General features: G+C 42.1%; 1 protein-coding gene and 1 long non-coding RNA gene across 2 annotated transcripts in view; one reads left to right on the forward strand and one right to left on the reverse strand.

Moving 5' to 3' along the window:
* Positions 1-1,995: 1,995 nt before the first annotated feature.
* The window catches only part of Znf704 (zinc finger protein 704), a 131,966-nt gene continuing 112,042 nt past the window's right edge, over positions 1,996-21,919 (forward strand). Inside the window, exon 1 of the mRNA XM_005392059.2 lies at positions 1,996-2,237. Coding sequence (XP_005392116.1) covers positions 2,017-2,237 — 221 coding nt within the window. The 5' untranslated portion in view covers positions 1,996-2,016. The remainder of the gene's footprint in view (positions 2,238-21,919) is intronic.
* Positions 6,761-11,378, reverse strand: LOC102009891. The gene is made up of 4 exons (XR_001235508.1): positions 10,454-11,378; positions 9,399-9,629; positions 8,132-8,245; positions 6,761-6,993 (listed from the first exon to the last, which is right to left on the reverse strand). It is a non-coding gene; the product is annotated as an uncharacterized LOC102009891 (long non-coding RNA).

The following is a 21,919-nucleotide window of genomic DNA, read 5'->3' on the forward strand; positions in this document are numbered from 1 at the left end:
TCTAGGCCAGCCTGAGCTACATAGCGAGATCAAGGCCAGTCTAGACTACTTAGCGAGACTCTGTCTAAAAAAAGAAAAGAAAGAGAGAAATGTATCTTCTATTTAAGTAGTACGTAGGTAAAGAATAACTGATTCTACAAATGGACCCTACCAACCGTCTCCACAAGAAGGGATGGATTATTTTACTGCCTGTGAAAGGTCTTATACGTATGCATATTTTGAGATCACTCAAATGATTCCTGATCATCCAGATTACCAAGGGGTCTGACTTTTCTTTGTATACTTAGGACTTGAACTAGTGTACAGGTACTCCAAGTTTCATTTACAATGGCAGTTCCTTACAGAAAAACCTTTCTTTGCTGGATGTGGTGGCACACACCTGTAATCCCAGCACTTGGGAGGCTGAGGTAGGAGGATCACCCCCAATTTGAGGCCAACCTGAACTCCATAGTGAGATCCAGTTTCAAAACAAAAACAAAAGCCTTTCTAAAACTTCATCCTCCTGTTTCAGTAATCACAGATTTAGACATAGCAGAATTCAGTTCACTGAGTTTTAATTTATATTTATTTTGTATCCTAATCATTGCATTTAGTTCAAGATGATAAGAAAATTAGCCTGGTATTTTTTATCATTTGGCTGTAAAAGGGGTTTTATTAAGATACTAACTGCAGTAGAGAAAAGATGAGAATGCTGATCGTCCTGAACTGCGGAGTGTGGTTAGGAGTGGTATTCATAGTCAGAGGTGAAGTTCAGCTTTATACATTAGAGCTCTTCTGTTGGGCATGATAAAAAGCCGGAAATATTTAAATTACCTTAGTTCAATCTTGTTAGTTGTAAGAGAGAAAATAATATTTTAAATTAGGAAATTTATAGAGTCCTAAAGTCTTCAAAGAAAGGACTTTCTTACGTTTGTGGTGCTTTTTGTTTGCATTGTAATAGACGCATCAGTTGTGCGTTACCTCGTGGGTTTTTGGTCTTCAGTTATTATTGCTGTAAAGTTCTATGACTTGAGATTCACCATTTAGACAATATTAAACGTACAGGCCACAGGCCTCAAAGAAGGCTGCTCAACTACCGTCACTGTCTCCACTCTCAGAACATTTTCCTGCTTCAAAGGAAACCCTTTTCCAATCAAGCAGTCAGTCCCCGTTTTCGCTGTCCTGGCCCTGACCGCCCTGACCTGCTCCGGGTCATAGCGGGTTTGCACGTCGTGGTTCGCACAGAGCTGTGCGCTGTGCTGCGGCTGCGTCTCGCTTCCTTCACTTAGCACGTTGTTTTCAGTGCTCATTCATTTTTTAGCATATATGAGCGTCTCATTCCTTTTTATGGCTGAGTAGTATTTCATCGTGTGAGTCTACCATGTAGCTTCATTTGTCAGTTAGTGGACACTTTGTTTGCACCTTTTTACTGTGAATACTGCTGTGAGCATTCACATAAATTTTTGTCTATGAATCTGTTCTTACATACCTACAAGCAGAATTATTGGAACATAGGATAATTCTGTATTTCACTTTTTGAAGAAATGCCAAATTGTTATGTGCCTCTGCTGTCCATTTTAGAATCCAATCAGGACTGTGTGAGGGCTCCAGCTTCTGCATTTGTTTTATCAGGATTTTCTCTTTTTTTATAGCTTTCTTCAGTAGCCCTCTGGGTGTAAAGTAGTACTTAATTATAGTTTTGGTTTGTAATTAATGGTAATTAATGATTTTGAACATCCTTTTGTGTACTTACTGACTTTGTGTATTTGTTTTAGAGAATTGTCTACTCAAGTTCTGTGCTCATATTTTATTGTGATAAAGGAAAACGTACAGCGTGAGTTACAGTATTAGTAAATGCTTATCACTTTGTAGTGCTAGCTACTGTGCTTCTGTGCTGCACTCTCCCTTTGGAACTACAAACACAGGTGAACAAGGAGGAGAATGTCTGTCCTCTGTCCTCGGGACAGCTGGCAGCGCCGTGACTTTGTGTAAGCGTGTCCGCGCTTCCTTTCACAGGTGGGGAGCATTAAGAGAGAAATGACCTTCACGTTTCAAGCTGAGGACTTAAAACGCGACTCCAGCAAGAAAGCGTCCCATCACTACTTGTTCCCCTTGGCCATGGAGGAAGATACGAAAGCGGGAGACGCCAGAAAAGCCAGCTGGGTCCTTGACCACGAGAAGGAGAACACTCGCTCCGTCTGTCTCCTGGAGCAGAAACGGAAAGTCGTTTCTTCCAGTATTGACGTCCCTCCAGCAAGGTAAGGCAGCGCTAGATCGTATCTGTGTCTGCCTTGAGAAGCTGCTGGAGAGCAGCCTTGTCTCTTCCGTGGAGGGTAGGTTTGGAAAGCGTTTTCGCCAGGACGTTTTCTGTTGCTCGTATGAGGTAGGGCAGGGGGCCGTACTGCTCAGAACTGACTTTGAGGCTGCTGTAGTAGGAACTCCTGTAGCTCTAGTGAAGAATATTTTATCAGATTTTGGTAGGAGAATAATAAAGAGCAAAAGAACAAATGCACAGAAATACATAGACCGATCATTAAATACAGGACTGAGCGTTCTCAAAAACGAGTGTGCAGGGCTTTTGGTCAGGGGTTATCAAATTATGGGTGTAGGTTAAATTCAGCCCCTGGTCTGTTTTTGTGTGGTCTGTGACATAAAGGTAGTTTTACATTTTTAAAGAATTGAAAACTAAGAATGCATGACACTTATCATAGGCGGCCTGCAAAAGCCTAAATATGTGAAAGTGTTTGGTTACCTTTCGTTTATATTGCACTGATCTTTTAAAGACAAATTTCCCTTACTATGTGGCCAACAGAATTTATCTGAAATATCAAAAGGTCTTTTTCACATTGTACTTTTATTTATAAAATTATACCCAACCCCCAGCCTCACGGCAGCAAAGGCCTCCAAGGGCACGGTAACAGTGGAGCAGTCAGGATATAGCCTCCCATAGACGCACACAGCCTCCCAGTTGCTTTCTTATTGTCTGTTTCACTGAGAGAGGAGTCCCACCAGCAGCAGGGACTTGGGGCCTTCTTGTTCGTGCTGTGTCCCTAGCACTACAGTAATGCTTAGTTCTGTTCTAGGAGCCCCACAAATACTTTCCAGATGAAGGAAAGAGTGGAAATGCTGTAGCATGAAAAATTGCATATTTTTAATATGTGCACCACATCTTGTTGCAAAAAAATCATTTAGAATGCAACTTTAGAAGCAATTGTTGAGAAGTCCTGCCTTTTTCAAGTGCTTTCTGACAGCTAACTAGGAAAACAGTGTCTTTGGAAAAAGAATAAATGATCCCTTTCCACCTGTTCACTTTTTCTAATTGGAAGCTTTGGTTTTTTTTATATTATATCAAAAGTACCTTCACTGGGGTATTCCATATTCTGTCCTGCTATGAAATCTGTCAGACTTTCTAAAATTATAGGCCTCTTTGTTTTCTTTAACCTTTAAATGACAAGTTTCGGTTACTTTTGTTTAACTACTTGGAATTATTTGCTTTCCTATTTTTCATGTAAAGTACACGTTAAATTATTTAGGATTAGTTCTTTTGACTGTGGCTTCATTGTGAAGTGTTTTCTGACACCTGAACCGGTAGGCACTTCGATTCAAATCTATTATTTGGTTGACTCATAAGAAGGATGACATGCTAACAATGTGAAGTGTAAAGAGCTATGCTTTTATTTTCTTCCGAAGCCTGCAGGGCAAAAGTTAGACTTCCCAGAGTCAGTGTAGTGCTAACTTGCAATTCTGTAGGACCTACTCTACCTAAAATTTTCACTAGACTGTTGTGTATGTTAGGAGCCCTGTAATTAGTCATTTGAAGTTGCCATAGATTGTTTTAGGTATATCTTTATTCTTTAATTTCTCTCTGCTTACAGCAGCTTCTTGGGAAAATAATGGAGAGGGAGGGAGGAAAGTGCTGTCTGCCTTTTGCTTCTGGTGCTTCCCCGCCTGCTGTCACTTACCAAATGTATAGAAAAGTGCGTGAGGCAAGTCAGCGCCCGTGTTATGTTCTTAAGGACAGGGGGGAAATTGATGAGGTCTTTAAGTCTGTTCATATACAGAAAAAATCCCCAACAACAAGGTGTCATTTAGATGCATTAATCTGTTACTGGAAATGCTGCTCAAAGCTTCCTTGTTTGTGGAGTTCCCACTCAAATATGTGTTTTCATTGCTGCAGTAAAAATGTAATCATCACAAATATGCCAGCAGTTGGTGAAGTAAACTTCTTTTTTGTTAAATGGTCATGAAGAAACCAGAAAGTGTATAGAAAGTATGTCTGTCTGACTCTCGAACTTTCTTTTCTATTTCTGTTTACTATCAAACTAGTAAATGACAGTTTTTCACTATCTAAAGGATCAATATTTTGTCTTAAGAAACTCATCTCTGATATTGTACAAAGACATGATTTGTCTATTTGTGAAGGAGAAATGTAAATGCCGTCAATGTATAAATAATGAAATTTGAGTAAATCTATATTATAGTGAAACTCTATTGATATAAGGAAATCTATATGTATTTTATAAAATATATAGTATGTGTATATACATGTAATCTATATGTGTATGTCTGTGCATGTGATTATTGCACTTAGCCTCCTAAATTCGGACATTATGTTTTGTTCAATTCTTAGAGCATAATCATTTCAGGTTATCGCTGGCACAGAGTTTCAAAACAGCTTAAAATCAGTTCCCTAGAATGGTTCTCATTTTACCTTTTACTTATTCCCAGCCTAAGAGTTTTGTGGAACTTTGCTTTCTATGGTTTGTTAGAGGAAGCACTGAGGTTGACGTTCTGCAGGTTGTACAGTGAAGACAGTTGGTGTATCTTGTCTTTCTGTGGCCCTGGTGAGATCTGGAACTGCTTGCCCTCTTAGTCCCTACGGCTCACTGTGATTGAGCATCATCTCCATTCAACAGATACTTATTGAGTTCCCACAGCGGAGGAACCTACTATTTCATAAAAAACATGAATGGGAGAGAGTGCCCACCTTTTAGGAGCTTAAGTCTAATCAGAGACTGACAACATAAGTAGCTAATTTCAAGTTACAGCTTCTAATTTGCTCCCCATTGTTAAACTGGGTGATTTGTAATTGAGGGAGCATCTTTAATATTAGGAAAGTTATTGATTTGATACATCTGTTTAAAAGACTGATTTTCTTTGATTAGTATCTTTTGCAAGATACAGAGGAATGGAATGGAGAAAGGAATAACTCTGTATCTGAGATTTATTTTACAAAATCCCTGTTTGTTCTTCCATTTTCTGAGGACTCATTTTAAAATTGCCCATTTCAGAAAGTATAAGTTTAAGTATATTATTTGTCCAGATGTGTTGCGTAGATCATCCGAGGAGCAAAGGCCAAGACAGGATTAAGCGTGCAGACATTTAATAGGAGAACATGGGTGGAAGAAAAGGAGGTGGGGTGGGAGGACACAGGTCTGGGAGACATTTTGAAAGTAGAAGTGAGGCTTCTTGGTGTTGAACAGTAGGAAGTGGCTGACTGATTTAACAAAGGGTGGAAAAATGTTTTGAAGCACTCTAGCTGGCTTCCAGAATTGCTGGGAAGGCTGGAGAACCCGGTCAGAAATAAAGAGGAGTGTGGGCGCCTGCAGCTTGGCTCTCTGGTTTCTGACGTGAGAAGCGCATGTGAAGGAGATTCCCCAGACACAGCCGCGTGGCGTGGGCACAGCTGACAGGTGTCTGTCATAGTTAGGCATCGGTGTTCCCCACCCTGCACGTGAGTAAGTGCCTCTCCCAAGAGCACGGGATGAACAAACGACAGACCTGAGCAAGTTTCTGGCCCCAGGTGAGTTTCTGTTCCTTACCACCTCCATTAGTGTTCATGGGTGATTATTATTTTCAACTGTCATTTATCAGTGCTTTAAAAACACCTTGATAACTCTACTATCACCTAATATGACCTGCTCCCCAGCCCCTAAAACAAATTCACCAGTTAAGCAAACATTATGAGATAACTTAGATCATTAGAGCAGAGCATTTGTTATTCTTTTTTTTTTCGCCAGCCATTGTTTTTTTGGAAGTACTGATGCTTAAATTCGTTGGATGTCACCCAAGCAGCAATTACAATTTGATTATGCAAAGTAATAACTGTCTTCTAATTATAACTCTAAAGCTAAAGAAATCTATTAGCAAACCAGATATAAAACAAGGGAAAAAGAAAACTTTGGCCAAAAATATTCCTAGACTTAACAGCAGTTTTTTAGAATTCTACGGACTGTTAGTTTGCCATTGAATAAAACAAAGCATATGGTACTATTTGTTTTGCGAGTTTTTAAAATATAGTGATGTCATATTTATCACTTGCTGGACAAAGCGAAGTCATCTACTCCTTCTCCGATGCCATTCTGGAAGCCACGTAACTTAAAAGCACTCCAGAAACCTGTTAAACTTCGGGTTAGGGGATAGACAGTGACTCGAGCCCTGAGCTGTGTGTATCCTGTGGACAGGGCAGAAAACTGTGACCTGGCTCAGCTACCCTTGTCAGGGCTGGTGTCTGCATTTTCTCCTCTGTCTTTTATGTAGTGCAGACCATTTGTAGGAGGGTCTTCTATGCCAAATTTGGAATTATGTGAGATAACCCAAAATTGCTCTTTTATTTCTGAATCTGTAGAAGCCCAGCAGTTCCTGGAGAAGATGTTTTAAATGCGTTAGAAACTTACCAGGCCCAGCTTCTGCCATCAGTGTGAGACTCCTGGAAAAAAGCATCACTTCAACACTTTGAAACATCTTTTTAATTTAAAGAGTAGCATATTCTCCTTTTAAAAGTTATTTTGTGAGGGCAGTATAAACATACTCATCCATGTTGGAGAAGTATTGGTACTCTGTGTGGACTCCCCTTGAGAACGGAAGCAGTTTCCGTGAAGTACCTTTCACAGGCCCCTTCAGGAAATCTTTATGCACGTTCGTCCCTTTTTATTTCAGTAATGCAAGTCAGCAAGCAGCTGTTGCTCCTGATTTCCTGCTGTAGTCTGTTACACATCAGCCGAAATGCTCTTTCTGAAACACAAAGATGATCGTGTTGGTACAGATTAGAGACAGGAGGATGACAGAAACCAGCATCCGCGAGATTACGGCTTAATGCAGCACCCTGCGCCGTCGGAGCGCGGTCAAGTCCCGTTTTGCTGGTAGTTTGGGTTCTGAAGTCAACAAGGTTAGCTAGAGACAGAGTTCTCCCATGGTCTTTGAAACCAGACCCCTCCCCCCGAAAGACTTGAGATCTGTAACCACTTGAAAGAGAAGGAAGTCTTGTCTCCCCTTCCCAGGACAAAAATTCATCGAATGGAATAGTGGAGGTTTTGGTTTTGTGTTTTCAAAAACAGCTCTCTTCTTATTTCTGTTGGTTGTAAATATGACTTTTAAAATCTATCAATTTCTAATCATTATGTACTATAGCCCTTTATATGAGGACAGATTGGCACCAAATTAGAATGTGCCAACTGTTTAGAATTGCGTTTTGAACTTAGAATTTTGTTCATTTGTATGAATTTTTAAAACACTACTTTACATTATTTTGTTGTTAGTGAAGGGTACGCTTTCTGGGTCATACTGAGTAGGGACTATAGTAGTCGAAACTAAATAGATTTTGTTGGAAATTTGCAGCATGATTCCTGTACATCCCTTAAAGGGGAAATGATTCCAACTTGTGCATAACTGATGTCTTCTACATTAAAATTATTGTGAAATTATATAAATTCCATATACACTTTAGGTTAAACAGGCATCATCACAGTACTTTAAAAATACGAAGGCAGCTTCATTTCCAGAGATTGAGAACCTCTTTAGTTATTACCAGATTCTCAGAGAGTCCTCACAGTGTGACCACTGCAGAAGTGCAGACGTACCAAGTAAATACACTGCAGGCTTGGATAAGAGTCCCACACTTACTGCATTAGCTTAAGTTTGTTCTTTAATACATTCGTAAGACAACAGTACTGTACATACTAGGAAATGCACCAAAAACTTCTAACTACAAAGGGTTTCTTTTGTAATCAGCTTCAATTGTCACTGATTTTTTTTAAGCTAACTAACTAACTTACTTCCCCACCGTATTTATAGAGTCTGAGTGGGAAAATAGTGAGGGACAAGACTATAGCGTTAGGCTGAACTCAGAAAACTTACAGAATTTGATGTTTACCTTTTAGGCAGAGACAGATGCTCCGGTGATGCCTTCTGATCGGTGTTTTGGAAAAGCCATGTGGTATCCTGTGAGGAAGGTGTGACGCAGAGGACGGGCCTATCAGTTCTGACCCTGAAGGCAGGAGGGATAATTCAGAGGCGTGTGCGGGGCTGAGAGATGACTGAGAAGCTCTCCTGGGGCAAAGCCTCGGGAAGGGGCGCTGCCCAAGGGACAGTGAGGGGCGGCTCCCCAGAGCTCGGCAGGAAAAGCGGGTGGGTAGGGCACTTAGTAAAGGGAGCGAGTTCCTCAGCAGGGCCCTAGAAGTTCCAGCCCTGAGTGACTCTGGAGAAAGGGGGTGGTGGTAGTAAGAAAACTTTCTCCGTAAGGAATTCAGGAGTAATGCAAAAGAAGCGCATCGATGTGGGTGATGTTAAATTAGGGATATAGCTACAGCCAAGTGGAATTGAAGGGGCCAGTAGCAATGCAAGACTGGTGATGTCCCTCACCAGAGACCTGCGGAATTTGAGCAAAAAATCAAATAGACGATTGTATTTGTAGAGAAAGGTATGAAGGCCAACTTAAATAGTCAAATCATAATGTAAGTGATTGCACTGGAAGCACTTGCTGTTTTAAAATGTCTTAAAGTAAGCAACCACCTGTCTATGCTTGATTTTCATGTACTGGCTTTTCTTCAGGCAAACTTTACTGACACAGCTTAATTTCTGAATGATGGGAAGATTTTGGTTGTGCTTCTCCACTCAGGTTTTAACAGGATTTGGCAAACATGCACTTCTTTAATGGAGCTCATGAACTTAGCTCTTCTAACTCAATCTCCCAAATAAAATTCACTCCATGATACATTTGGTTAATTTTACTGCCCCTTTATAAGAATTACAGCTTGTAAGGTCCTTGACTGTTTTCTACATCTGATTTTCTGTCATGTATTTTAAAAATATGTTGGAGTGTATGTAGCACTGATCTGCAGACTGAGGTTTCATCAGATGACAGCCGAAACTTGTATTTCTGTTCCTGAACATTGATTCTACCAGGATAACTGTCATCTTTAATGTAGCTTAAATGTAAGCAGACTTTCCTGAGCTCTTCCAAGGCAACTGCATAAATCTTAAATACTGGTAATTGTGAAGTGTTTTTGAAGGAAATGTTCTTTCTCACCATAATTGGAAAGTACAGGAACTATGTGGTTTTCACAGCATCACCTCAGTTCCCCAGACATATGCTGTAGTTTCACAGAAGCAGGTCGTGTTAATGACCATAGCACACTCACCTTGCTGAGAGTGCCGGACAGCTGCACTGCCTTTATGGGGAGAGGCCGGTCTGCAGAGCAGACCTTCAGCTGCCTGGTGCCTCCTGACCATAATGCAAAGTGCCGTCACCCATCGGAAGTGCTCTTTAAGCATGGCGTTCTCCCACGTTTGTTTTTCAGGGTTAACAAGTTTCCCTTTCAAGTCACTCCTGACAATGTAGTCGTATTTCTCATGTATCTACACATAACAACCTGAAAATTAACACTTGGAGTTGAAGGGTGCACTGCCCCATGCCTGTCAGAGATGCATTCGGTGATTCAGCACCCGGGTATTAAGCCTCAAAGCCACCTTCTTACTCAGTTAAAGACTATGCCTTTCTTTGTAGGAATTTAAAAACCAAATAAAGAGGAATCCACAACTTAAAATTCTTACTACTGGCAGTTGCAGATCACTTGGAGAATACAGTTTTAAAGAATAAGCGGGCTCCTAGAGTATATTCCTGCATTGGAGATAAAATAGAACTGGAGGTTAGGAGAAAGGAGTTGGGGGTTTCACGGCCCACTTGCCTTAGGGAAGTCCCCTGACCCTGTGCCCACAGCCACAGGGCTGGCACCTCACACGCCCCTGCCGCTGGGAACCCTCTCACCGCACCCATCCGCTCTCCAGCCCACCGTAGTTTCCTTTCTCCCTGTGCCCCTGGTCCAAAGCCAGCAGGATGGCCTGTTCTCTCCTTAGTTCTTTTGTGGTGGGGTGGAGAAAACCAATATTTGCCTTTACCAATTTGCTAAGGAAACAGCAAAAGCCCGTTCTACAATTTTAAAATGGCCAATATGTATTTTAAAGGTGTTAGTTTGATCACTGCATTACTGAATTAAATGTAGCCACAGTAATCAATAGAAGAGAGGTCATTTAGCCTCCTCACCACACCATACAGTGGCACCATTATACACTTAACCTTTTCATATCTCAGCTATTTCTCAGTGCAAACAGAAACACGTTAAGTAGAGCTGGCGCACGCATAAGCTAACCTAGCACACATACTGCCCGCTTTTCTGCTTAAGCGTCGGCTCATTACCTTTTTCTCAAGGGGCAGTCAATCTGAGATATTTACTGGATGCCCACTTAGAAAGTAACACCCGTATGTGCTGTCCCAAGGCTTTCCTGACAGAACTCAGTAAACTTCCCCTGTGATTAATTTTAAAATCCTCCCTGGGAAGGTGCTCTTGAAGGCTGGTGAATGTGTTCTTCGCTCGTGCAGCTGGCTTATGAGGGAGAAGCTCTTGCCTCGTTCACCACACCATGACACGTGCCGTGATTTTCTGAGCAGCCGCAGACGGAGCTAGGCCCACCCAAGAGTGGCGCTCAGAGGCAGAATCATCCCCGCCCTTGGGACAGGCCAGAGGCCAGGCCAGCACGTCCAGTGGGTTCCCGTAGCCTTTAGCTGTCGGTTCCCATAGTTTTGCATCGGTGTTTCAGGCTCAGAGTTTCCTGTCTTGAGTTCTCATTGTGTTGTCATCCTTGTCAGCAGAAGACGATGTCATTATATTAGAACTGCCGTGCTCGCGTCTCCTGTGGAACCCCGCCCAGCTGTACCGACTGAGTCTGGGGTTGGCTCCCTTTGATGTCAAAAGTAAAAGCAAACCAGTCTGCACGTTTGCTGTGCATACACCGCAGAGCCAGAGAGCATCTGATCCAGCACTGAAGTGTGGGAAAACTGCAAAACTGGGAAGCTATTTCTTTTTGTATACCTAGTATCAGCCTGATGTCACAAGTGACCTAGCAACAGAGGCATTTGCCATGAAGGAGACTTCTGTTTGATGTCAGCCTGATTTTTGTCAGCCCCAGGCTGAATCAGGTAGAATTCTCTGCCTTTGCAACGAGATGTCAGTGGCGTGGGACAGCTCCCATTCTTGGTGATGGGCTTTTTGTCTTTTTATCTCCATATTTCTGAAACTTCATTTGGTCCTGTTTGGTTGCAGAAGAGCCACCCCTGAGGGAGAGAGAAGAAAAGCTTCAAGAACAGAAATGAGTTTTTCTGAGCCTGTAGCTGAAACTGTGTGTGTGTGTGTGTGTGTGTGTGTGTGTGTGTATCAGTTACTAGGGATTGAACCAGGGACCCTCTATCACTAAGCTATATCCCTGACCCTGTTTATTTATTATTTAGAGATAGAGTCTTGTCAAATTACTCAGGTTGGCCTTCACCTTGCCATCCTCCTGCCTCGGCCTCCTAAGTACTGGGATTACAGGCCTGTACCACCATGACTGGCTTTACAGCTGAGACTTTGATGTTCGTATATATAGCTTGCTTTCTCATTTCCCAAGTTCTAAGTAATTTCATTTTATTACTTCTTATCCACTTAAGGAAACAGCACAAAATCTTCTGTTCTCTGCTGCTCTGGTTAGAAGTGAGAGGAGCCCTTAGCCCAGTGATACCTGTGAGACATGTCAGGTGTCTTTACTGCATGTACTGTGGACCGTGCTGAGGTACTGGTCATCACATTATGCCAGAGCAGGCCTTGGGTCTCAGAGGCCAGAGAGAATTGTGAGCACCTTGAAAATCATCTGCTTCATGCCTTTTATTTGAAAGATGGGAAAACTGTTATAAGAAAAAGCTAAGAGTTTGGGTTTGAATAATGGACTTGACCACTTTCTAGAAGCTGATTTTTCAGATTTTACCACACTTTCATTTGCAGCAGAATTATCGCTTAGCATTCATTGTGCATGGCTCTCTTAGCGGACGTGCTCGTGGTCTTCCTTCCCGCTTGAGAGGAAGAGATGCCACTGTTGCTGCAGTCTGGAAACACACCACCTGCCTTGCCAAGTGGGCACGTGGTGTTTCCCACGGAGGAGGACTCTTGCTTTTGCAGTTGGGGCACAGCAGTGCCACATGAAGAGGACAGCGAAGGGTCGGAAGTGGGAGGTGATCGCGGGTGGCAGCCCAGAGGGCGATCGGTGTGCCCAGGTGGTGCTGCCCCTGTAGCTGCACAGCCGCGGGTCGGAGTCCTTGGGTGAGGGAGGACGGTTAAAAGTGGAAGCAGAGTGTTAAAAATCAGGCTTATTTTCATGTCTGTCTGATCGTGTGAAGAAACACCAGACTGCTATTGGAAACACTGAACAGCTTATCTTTGCTCCTTATCCCTGTGCCTTTTGGACACTTAAAACAAAAAACTACTAAAATGAGAAAGGGGAAAAGTACTAATCTTACAGAAGTAAGATGACATCTAGTTTTATGTTCATTTCTTGATTCTTAAGGACTTTTGCTTCGCTTAGTTGACTGAAATTACTTCCACATAACATTCCCCGTTGTGTAAGGGAAGTTAGATTAAGGCCGGTCTCCTGTGTTTCCAGAGACTGTACTGACTCATCATCACCAATCCTGCAGCAGAGTTTCTCTGCCTTCCAGGGTTCCGGGCTGTGGGCTTGGGAATGCAATGCGGAGTCTTGTCCACGACCAGGAAGCTCCCTGCTATGGTTGGTCCTCCGTTGTCACCAGGGCTGGAGTGTTGCAAGGCAGAGTGTAGGGAAAGGCATGAGATGACTGCTTGAAAGGCACTCATAGCTGGGAATATAGCTCAGCGGCACAGCGCCTGCCTGGCAAGCACAAGGTCATAAGTTTGATTCCCAGTACCAAAAAAAAAAAAAAAAAAAAAAATAGAAAGGCACTGATTATTCTGTTGAGTGACGAGGTGGGTCCCTAGACCTGAAACTGCTATGGTAGACAACTAACGGTGTGTTGATAAATGTAAGGTTTTATGTGCTTAGTCATTGCCTCAAGTGATATTTAATTTTTATAGTTCAATGATGTTACTTATGTACATCACGGTAGAACTTTAAAAAGAAAGACCTATAAACCTTAAAAGTCACCACAATGTGACTGCAGTGGTGATTGGAAGTAAGGAATTAACAGGAAAATCCGGGGATAGAGTGCAGCCTGCACGGGAAGGCATCCACAGTGCAGTTCTCAGCTGGATGGACAGTTTTGTATTAGTGGTATTAGAATAGCTTTTGTTTTATGAAGTCATGATGATAGGTTGTTTTTAATTCTTAAACTGACTGCCAAATAAAATGTCAGCAGCCACATGTTAGTTCCTAACTTTTTAGTATTTTGGAGAAATCTCAAAGCCTGGGAACCAGAGGAAAAGACTGCCCCTTAACAGTCAAAAAGACAGGGATTCTTCCACTCCACTCGTGGTGTATGCTCAGTAAACAAAGAAAACGTTCACTTTTGTCAGCATTTACTCTTTTTACGATCACTTGTTCAAGTCAAGTTTTTAATTCCCTAACATGGGCAAACAAGAAGCATCAGGTTCACTATTAACTACTGTAGTCTCAGGAGAAGTCAGCATTTCCTTTAGGGTTAGGTATGAAAATTAAATGAGTGAATCCAAGGCAGTTCTGAAACAATTTATGATTTAAGGCTTCAGTATAATGCGGTATTATGATTATTCTTTGCAGCTTTCTGTATGTATCGTTGGGGGGCTTACAACTTCGAAGAGTAACAGTAATTTCCAGGTCTTATGTGTAGGTGAGGGTCAGTTTTTCCAAGGAGCATATCCTTACGGGTCTCTGTTTCAAAGCTGCAAATTTTACAGCAGTCAAAATCAGTTGTTTTCGATGTGTGATTAATATCGTCGTCACCACCAAGCTGCATTCTGTCCACAGAGGCATTTGGGGAGGCCGCGGGTCAGTTTTGAGTGTGCAGACGGTCCTGCGAAATGCCGGGTTCTCGTGCCTCCAGTGCCAGTGCTCCCTCTTGGTGGGTTTCATATTTGTCACCAAATGGTGGGGATAATAGTTGAATATAATTTGATTCTTACATCAGCTGCACAAATGCTGCTTGTCAGTATCATAGAACACTAAAAATAACTGTGGTTTAACCTCACATGAGCCTTGCGGTGAACCAGAGCACTGTTCAGATAGTCTTTTGAGGCATTTTCATTATTTAGCTTAACATAAAGTAGAACTGTGTTTTTCAGTGTTCCAGTCAGTTCTGGATATATTTGGTTAGTAGTTCCTGCAGGCTTCAGTTATTAAAATAGAACCAACCACCCACGCATTTTACTGCATTCTGTGGAATGCTTTTGAATGACAGTCTAAGTATTTTAATTGGTCTCCAGCTGATTTATAACCCCTTGTTTTATGTTTCGCATTTTATATCTCAAAATTACAAGTTACAGTGCCATTTTTATTCCGTGCCATTAAAACAGTGCAGACAGCATTTTTTACAAAGAAAACGGCAGGCTCCATTCAGAAAATCAAGGTTCTTTCACTTGCACTGTCTTCTCCGTTTAGGGTCTGGGGCTTCCTGTCGTTCGGTGAGTCTCTGCAGCTCTTCAGGTGCGCTCTCTGGCTGTGCAGGGGGTGCGGGAGACGCTCCCTGCACCTAGGAGTAAATGTGCTGCTCATGTGGTTGGAGCACAGCCTGCGGTTCAGAGTCTAGCTGGTGCCTGTCTAGTCCCACGCGGTGCTGTGTAGATCACATGATCATGCCTCGCGTTCTCACCTTTGCAGTCACGGAACTTACGTGAAAAGGTTCCTCAGAATTCTGCTCATGGACCCATAGAGATGAGACAAAGAATGTAATGTTCGCGTTTCTCTGCAGCCCAGTGCCTCAAGTTCAGTTTCAGCTGCACCCTGCTTCACGTTTACCCTCGTGGCACACTTACTCAACATGGCTAATTACACGTCTACTTGTTGACTTGTTCCCAGCATAGCTTTGTGTGTACCCAAACAAGAGGAATCCGTAATTAACTGTGCATTTGTTTGCAGAGACCTTGGCCACTTTACCATTTGATCTCTTGCGTGTAGGAGCTTTACTTTCATGCTGCATAGCTTTCTCCTTGGGAATAAATTAGATGGTGTTGGGAAGTTAAAATAACTTTCTAACTGCTTTCATTGTGATGTTTCGCTGCTCGCGCATCTGTAGGTCTCTTAAAGAGTATGTTTATATTGGGATTGGGTAGTTGCCTGTTCCTGAGCTATTTCCTATAAAGATTTTTAAAAGATTGATCTATAAGATGAGTAGCAGCTGGGCATGTTAGCACATGCCTGTACAGTAATTCCAACACTTGGGAGACTGAGGCAGGAGGATTGCTGCAAGTCTGGGGCCAGCCTGGAATACATAGTAAGACCATGTCTCAAAACAAAAATAAACCAAGTAGCAATTTCTTTGATAATCAGTTTAGTCTATTTGCAGTTTTCATGTATCATTAAATTCAAACTACAAATGGGCATTATTCTTCATAAAGAAACAGAATCGAAGAAACTTGACTGTCTGCCCTAAAGTTGCTTGTGTTCTCAAGAAACAGGTCAGTCAGCCGTGCAAAAAAGTCAAAGCTCACAAAACAGTGTTAAAATCACCTTAAATAATCGATGTCTCTTCCTCTATGCCATATAGTACCTGCGTATTTAGTTTTGTGCTACTTCCCTTGCTTAGCTCTCCTTTTTGTAACTTTGTTACTTGTCAGCTTCATCCAGCTAATGGCACTTTCTCATACATATCAAGGATACATTTTGGATGTTGTCTATGCTGTGATTCCTATCCATATGCTACTCCTATTATGATGCCTTTGCCACATTAGTTGGAAATTTTCCATTTATTTATATTAGACACAGTCCACTGCATTTAGCAAGTAGAAACAAATCACCCTTGCTCCACAAATTAAAGAAGTGACACTATAGTGTGTTAGATAGTCAGTTTGTTTTCTTCCTGTCAGATCAAGTAAAATAGCTCTTCTCAGTTTCCATGCTGGCACATAGAAAGCAATCAACAAGAAGAGTGAAGAAAGCTTTGTACATACATCCTGGCATCCTATATTGCCGACAATTGCTTCTTTTCTTCTTACTCTTGCATTTAATGTTTTTATTATCGTACACTGCACAATCATTTAAAGTAATTTATAAATATAACCAGAAAAAAAGCATCCTTAAACAAGTCATTCAGTGATAACTGTTAATACTTTGATATTTATTATTTTGCCTAGTCATATATTTGCATGTATCTATAAAAACATACTCATTCCAAATGATGGCTTTACGTGACTCTTAATGTTTTAACTTTTGAATGTATAATATTGTAATTAATACTTTGTGAACAGAGTTCATGAATTTCTTCATTCATCTAGGACATAATTTTAATGGAAAAAGATTGTATTATACCCTGTGTGATACCATTTTTATTTAACAAATACTCCAGTAGTCATTTTCTGTTTCTGTTATTACTGCTAACGGTACTGTAGCTAGCTGAACTGGCTATTACTTTGTAACAAATCACGCTAAAACCTGTGGATTAAAACAACACTCGTCACTTTCTGTGGGTCAGGAACGCGAGTGTGGCTTCCCTGCGTCCTCTGCCTCAGGATTTCTTGCAAGGACAGTGAAGGTGTTGGCCAGGGCTGCGGTCTCGTCTGAGAGCTCTGCCAAGAGAGGATCTACTTCGAGGTTCCCGTGGTTGTTGCGGAATTCATCTTCTCAAGGGCGGTAGTCTAGAGGGTCTCAGTTCCTGGGTGGCTGTTGGCGAGGGGCTCCCCGACATGCCAGCTTGCTTCAACACAGCTAACAGGAGGAGGCTTCTTACTCCTCACCCGTTAAAAGGGTCTCTTGTGCTTACTCCTTTAGGGAGAGGGCCTGCTGCAGGACAGAAGCCACAGCCTTTTGTCGCCCAGTCAGGTGACACGCACCGTCTCCTCGGTGTGTTGTCAGAAGTGCTTCGTTAGGCAGCCCACACGGGGAAGGGGCGTAAGAAGGTGTGAAGCACCTGGAGGCAGGGCTCATTAGGGTCATCGTAGGTTATGCTGCTCACGTTAACCGTCTTGTGGCTAAGTCTTGTGTGTATGTCCTTACACACTTCCAGATGACAGACCTGAGAAGAGTCCTGATGACAGGTGTGCACGTTTGGGGTGTTTTAACGTATTCCACCAAGTTACTTTGAGGCAGTTGTTTGGATTTGTTTTCGCTCCAGCAGTTACACTTCCACCAGCTCCGAGGACCTAATCGGCCCCTCCTTGTTTAGTCTGTCAGTCTCCTAGGTAGAAATAGGACCGTCTTGAACCTCTTTCCTGTGCTTTCAGGATGCAGACCTTCGAGGTCCTCCTGCCCTGTCTTTGCTGGCTTTCCTTCCGTCTTCCTACTCAGAGGGTGCGCCTCTGGCCTGTTTCCTTGCGCTAGTCATCCAGCAAGTTTGGGCCCTGCGGCTGCACGGGCCAACCCCTCACGGAGGGCGGACCCCAGCCCTGGCCCAGCCTGCCCCTCCGCACGGTTCTGCTCCCTCCCCGGGACGGGCTCCGCGCCGCGCACTGTCCCGGCCAGGCGCTGCGGCCTGCGGGCGGCCCGAGGCCCTTGGGGAGGCGCCCCGCGTCTGCGCCCCGCATCTGCTCCCCGATCCGCCCCACGGAGCCGCGCCGGCCGGTGTGGAGGAGGAGTGCTCGGCGGGCCGTGTGGGCGGGCAGCTGCTCCTGGCAAGGCGCTTGCTTCCTAGGGTCGGCACGGCTGCGAAGGCGCTCCCGTCCGCTTCACCTGCACGGTTTTGCTGGGTCTCCCCGTCCAGCAGTCAGAGACGCAGCCTTGAGATCGCGGCCCAAGCTGTGAGGACATCGCCGCGTGGTATTGTTCATTGCTGAGGCCAAGTCACGTGTCATTTTTCGTTACAGTTGATAATCCTTGTAAAATTCGCGATGTTTACTGTCTTTAAAAAAAAAAAAATCCCTGCTGTACTGGAGATTGAACCCACGGCCTTCACGTTGAGCTGCATCCCCAGGCCTTTTTTAACTTTTCATTTTTGAGATAGGGTCTTGCTAAGGTGCTCAGGCTGGGCTAGAACTTGAGATCCTCCTGCCTCAGCCGCCCCCTGTGCTGGGATTGCAGGCATGCGCCGCTACTCCCAATAGTGTTTACTGTCTTTAACAGTCAATTTAGTTTAGCCCATTTCAATACCTCCTTTAATGTAAGGTACATTTTTATCAATTTACAGGTAAATGAAATTGGGCACAATGTCAGTAGTAGTTCTGCTTCCAGAGCTTAGTGCTTACGCTGCGCCACTCAGAGGTGCACGCTGAAACCTGGCTGGGGACCCCGGGATACTGTGCGGTTTTTAATCAGAAACCATCGTCAGAAGATGCTGCTTTTCCCTTTTTGTGGAATCATCATTCTCGTTTTTCCCCAGTGATTGTTTTTGCTTGCTAAGGTCTCCCTAGGCTTCAGCATAGACTACTGTATAAAAAACATAATTGAAATTAGTGGTACTTACAAAAAATTGTACTTAATATTTTCTAATACATAAGATATCTTCAAGCAATGGCAATTTAAAATTTTTTTTAAAAAAGTTAAAGTGTTTACTTCCAGGAGCACATATTTAAATGTAGCCAATACCATTTCTGAGTAGAGACCCTTTGAGATCTGCTTTATAGAATAGATAAAAATGGGTAGTGGTTAAGTATTAGTTTTTCTAAGTGGATGTTTGGAATTTTTAAAGGGTGCTTGACACTGTTTTTATCAATTACAGTTGCTCTGGCAGCATGTCGTAAAAGCTGGCACATGTGCTGGACTAAAGTGGCTTAAACAAATTAGACTTTTTTCCCTCTTTGGGTAATAAGAAGTCTTAAATAAACCACTCCATAGTTTAAATACTAGCTCAGGGTGCCGTAAGAGGTCCATGCTACTTGTGACTTCTTTCTGATTTCATACTTTTTTTTTGGTCTTTTTGAGACAGGGCCTCACTATGCAGTTCAGATTAGCCCTGAACTTGCTTTGTAGCCCAGGCTGGTCTTGAACTTGCAGTGATCCTCCTGCCTCAGCATCCCAATATCACACTTTTTTCCAGGCAGAAACAAGATACAAGGCAAAGAGAAAAAGGTGAAGAGTTGAGCTTGCTCACTTGAATAGCTTTCCCTGAATTCTTACCCCAGGCTTTCCAATGACATTTCTTCGGATAGAATTATCCCTTGGCCACTCTATAGCCTGGAAAATGTAATTGTTTTTTAAGCTGGAAATACTATTATACCAAGTAAACTACGTATTCTGTAGGTAAGGAAAGAAATGGACATTGGTATAGAATTGGTAGCTGGTAGTATGTGCCATTCTATTTCATTGATTATTTTAATTTTTCCTCACAATTTATTGTCAACAGCTATTAACTTTATATTCTTAAAAGATGTATTAACCTAACGCCAGCATTTGCTAGATTTTATAAATTATAAGTGAGTTTGGTTCAAATGAGTGAAGTTTTACTTTGTTGGTTTTCCTTTTTTGTATTTATAAAAGCATTCAATTTTAATCGTTCCAGCACTTTTTTATAATATCACTGCGTATTGCACAAAATTCTGATTCTCATACATGGAATTTTATTAATAAAATAAAATGTGTCATTTCATGCTGCCTGGTGTTTTGATTTTGAAATTTGCAAATATGCTTGAAATCCTGCTAATATGGGAAAATAACCTGCTGAATCATTATGGCTACAATATGGCAAAGATAATGTTTCCTCTCTCATCAGAGAGGGCATTTTTTGATGGAAAATTTATCATAATTAAGATTTTACACAGGATAGTTTTTTAAAGAAATACATTCCAGTATAATTTGTTTTTCTTTTTGCAACATATTGGTGGTGTTTGTCTGGCATTTTCAATTATGAGCTCCACTGTGACTGAGAACCTAAGTTAACTTTATACCACAGATTCCAGAAACTGGAGGGAGGGAGAGTGGAACTCGGCTGGGATCATTGTCGGCCGAAAATACCCTGGGAAGAGGTGAGAACAAGGCAATGAAGATGTGCCTTGCTGTGAAGGGGGAAAACTAGAAATTAAAGTATCAGCCGTTCTGATTGGGTCAGTTAAAATGCATTCTTTCTGTTTCAGTTCCCAGTGGTTTCGTTCTGTAGAACTTACATGAATTTAGATGCTTGTTGAGAGGGCAGTTAGCCTCCGCACGAGGAAGTAGCGGTTCTCATGGAAAGCTAAGCTGAGGAGGAAGCACTTTCACCTTCGATTGTGGGGTTGTGGGTTACTGACTCCTGAGTAGGCGTGTCTGGGTTGCTGCTGGCACGATTAGTCCTTTATCACTTACTTAAGGCAGTGGAAGTATACCTGCATGTGTGCACATGCATGTGCCAGAGTGCGTGCACACACATGTTCCGTATGCATTTTTGAGGAAATGGGGAAGTAAAGAGAGAGAGAATCTGGCAGCATTTCTGAAAAAGGTGTTCCAAATTGCCTAATTTCCTTGGATGCTGTCCCAGAAGCTTCCTGTCAGGTGAACTAGCACACGGAGTTCCACAGATGTAAAATAGTGCTCAAAATCTTTTCTCTGCATGAGGTTATTGCAGTGGTTCAAATATTTGCCATAATCTTAGTAATTAAAGTATATACTATCCACCTCTACTTCAGTCATACTTATTCAGTAAAAGCAAGCCTCTTCTGTTCCTTAGTAAATTTTACTCTTATATTTAACAACCAGAGGTGACTTAGTAAAACTGTGGTGTTTCTTGTATGATAACTATAATGAGTCTTATTTATGCACTGCTTGATAGTCCTGATTTGGGGAGATATCAGTTCATGAGTTTAGTATATAGGACAATTTTTTTAAAAGCAGCTCTTATCACGGGTCAAGACTTTTCGGCTTAGGTATCTTGGGTATCACTGAGTCCAGCCTATGATTCAGTTCAGGAATTTCCATCACAACACTCAGGACAGGCCAGTGGTGATCCAGTCTCTCAGGAAACCTTGTAATGCATTGTTTCTGACTTTTAAAAGACCCACTCGTTCTTTTTTACAATGAAGTTGTGTTTTATGTATTTTTTTATATTAACTTCAGACTGTCTTCCATGGATGGTAGTTAATGTATTAGTTTTCTGTGTGAGTTAAGTGGCTGGTTCTGGTTAGTCAAATATTTAAGTGCAGTTGTCATATCCTTTATGAGTATTTTCTTTTTTAGACTAAACATCCCTGTGAAAATTTGAAGAAAAGGATAACTAGTGTGTGGCAGTATAGCAGAACATTTTCTAGTAGGAGTGGTAGCCCTTCAGGGTTGACCAGATAGCTAGTTGAGTTGACTGCAGCTTAGTGTTAAGCTCCCATGAGAAGTGGGTTTAAAGGTAGATGCCATATTTGCAGCAATATGTACATGTTTTCTTATTCTGTGAGCTAAGATGACCTAGAAGCAACACATGCTAGTAGCCAGAACACCTAAGGCCCAAGTCTTGGTTTTTAATGCCATTCTTTAGTAAAAAGGCCAGAGGTTGGAAAAAACAGTTGATGTGAGGATGGACACAGAAAATTCGTAAGATAACCCTGGGAATTTTTGTGGCAGAAAATAAAGAAGTAAAAAATAAAAGAAAATTACTGACGGGGCATGTTATAGAAGCACAGATCCCAAAGAAATAGCTCCTAATGGCTAAAGCTAGGACAGTTTTTTAAAAATGAAATTTAAACTAGGACAATTTAAACAACAGAATAAAATAGTATTGAGTTACTATAAAATATCCCTGCGTTCATACAGACATAAGTGAATGATTTGATAATGAAAGAGGAGGAAGATGGAAGAATTTCAA

This window comes from Chinchilla lanigera, unplaced genomic scaffold (genome assembly GCF_000276665.1).
Source record: "Chinchilla lanigera isolate Chin_1 unplaced genomic scaffold, ChiLan1.0 scaffold00043, whole genome shotgun sequence".
NCBI lineage: Eukaryota > Metazoa > Chordata > Mammalia > Rodentia > Chinchillidae > Chinchilla > Chinchilla lanigera.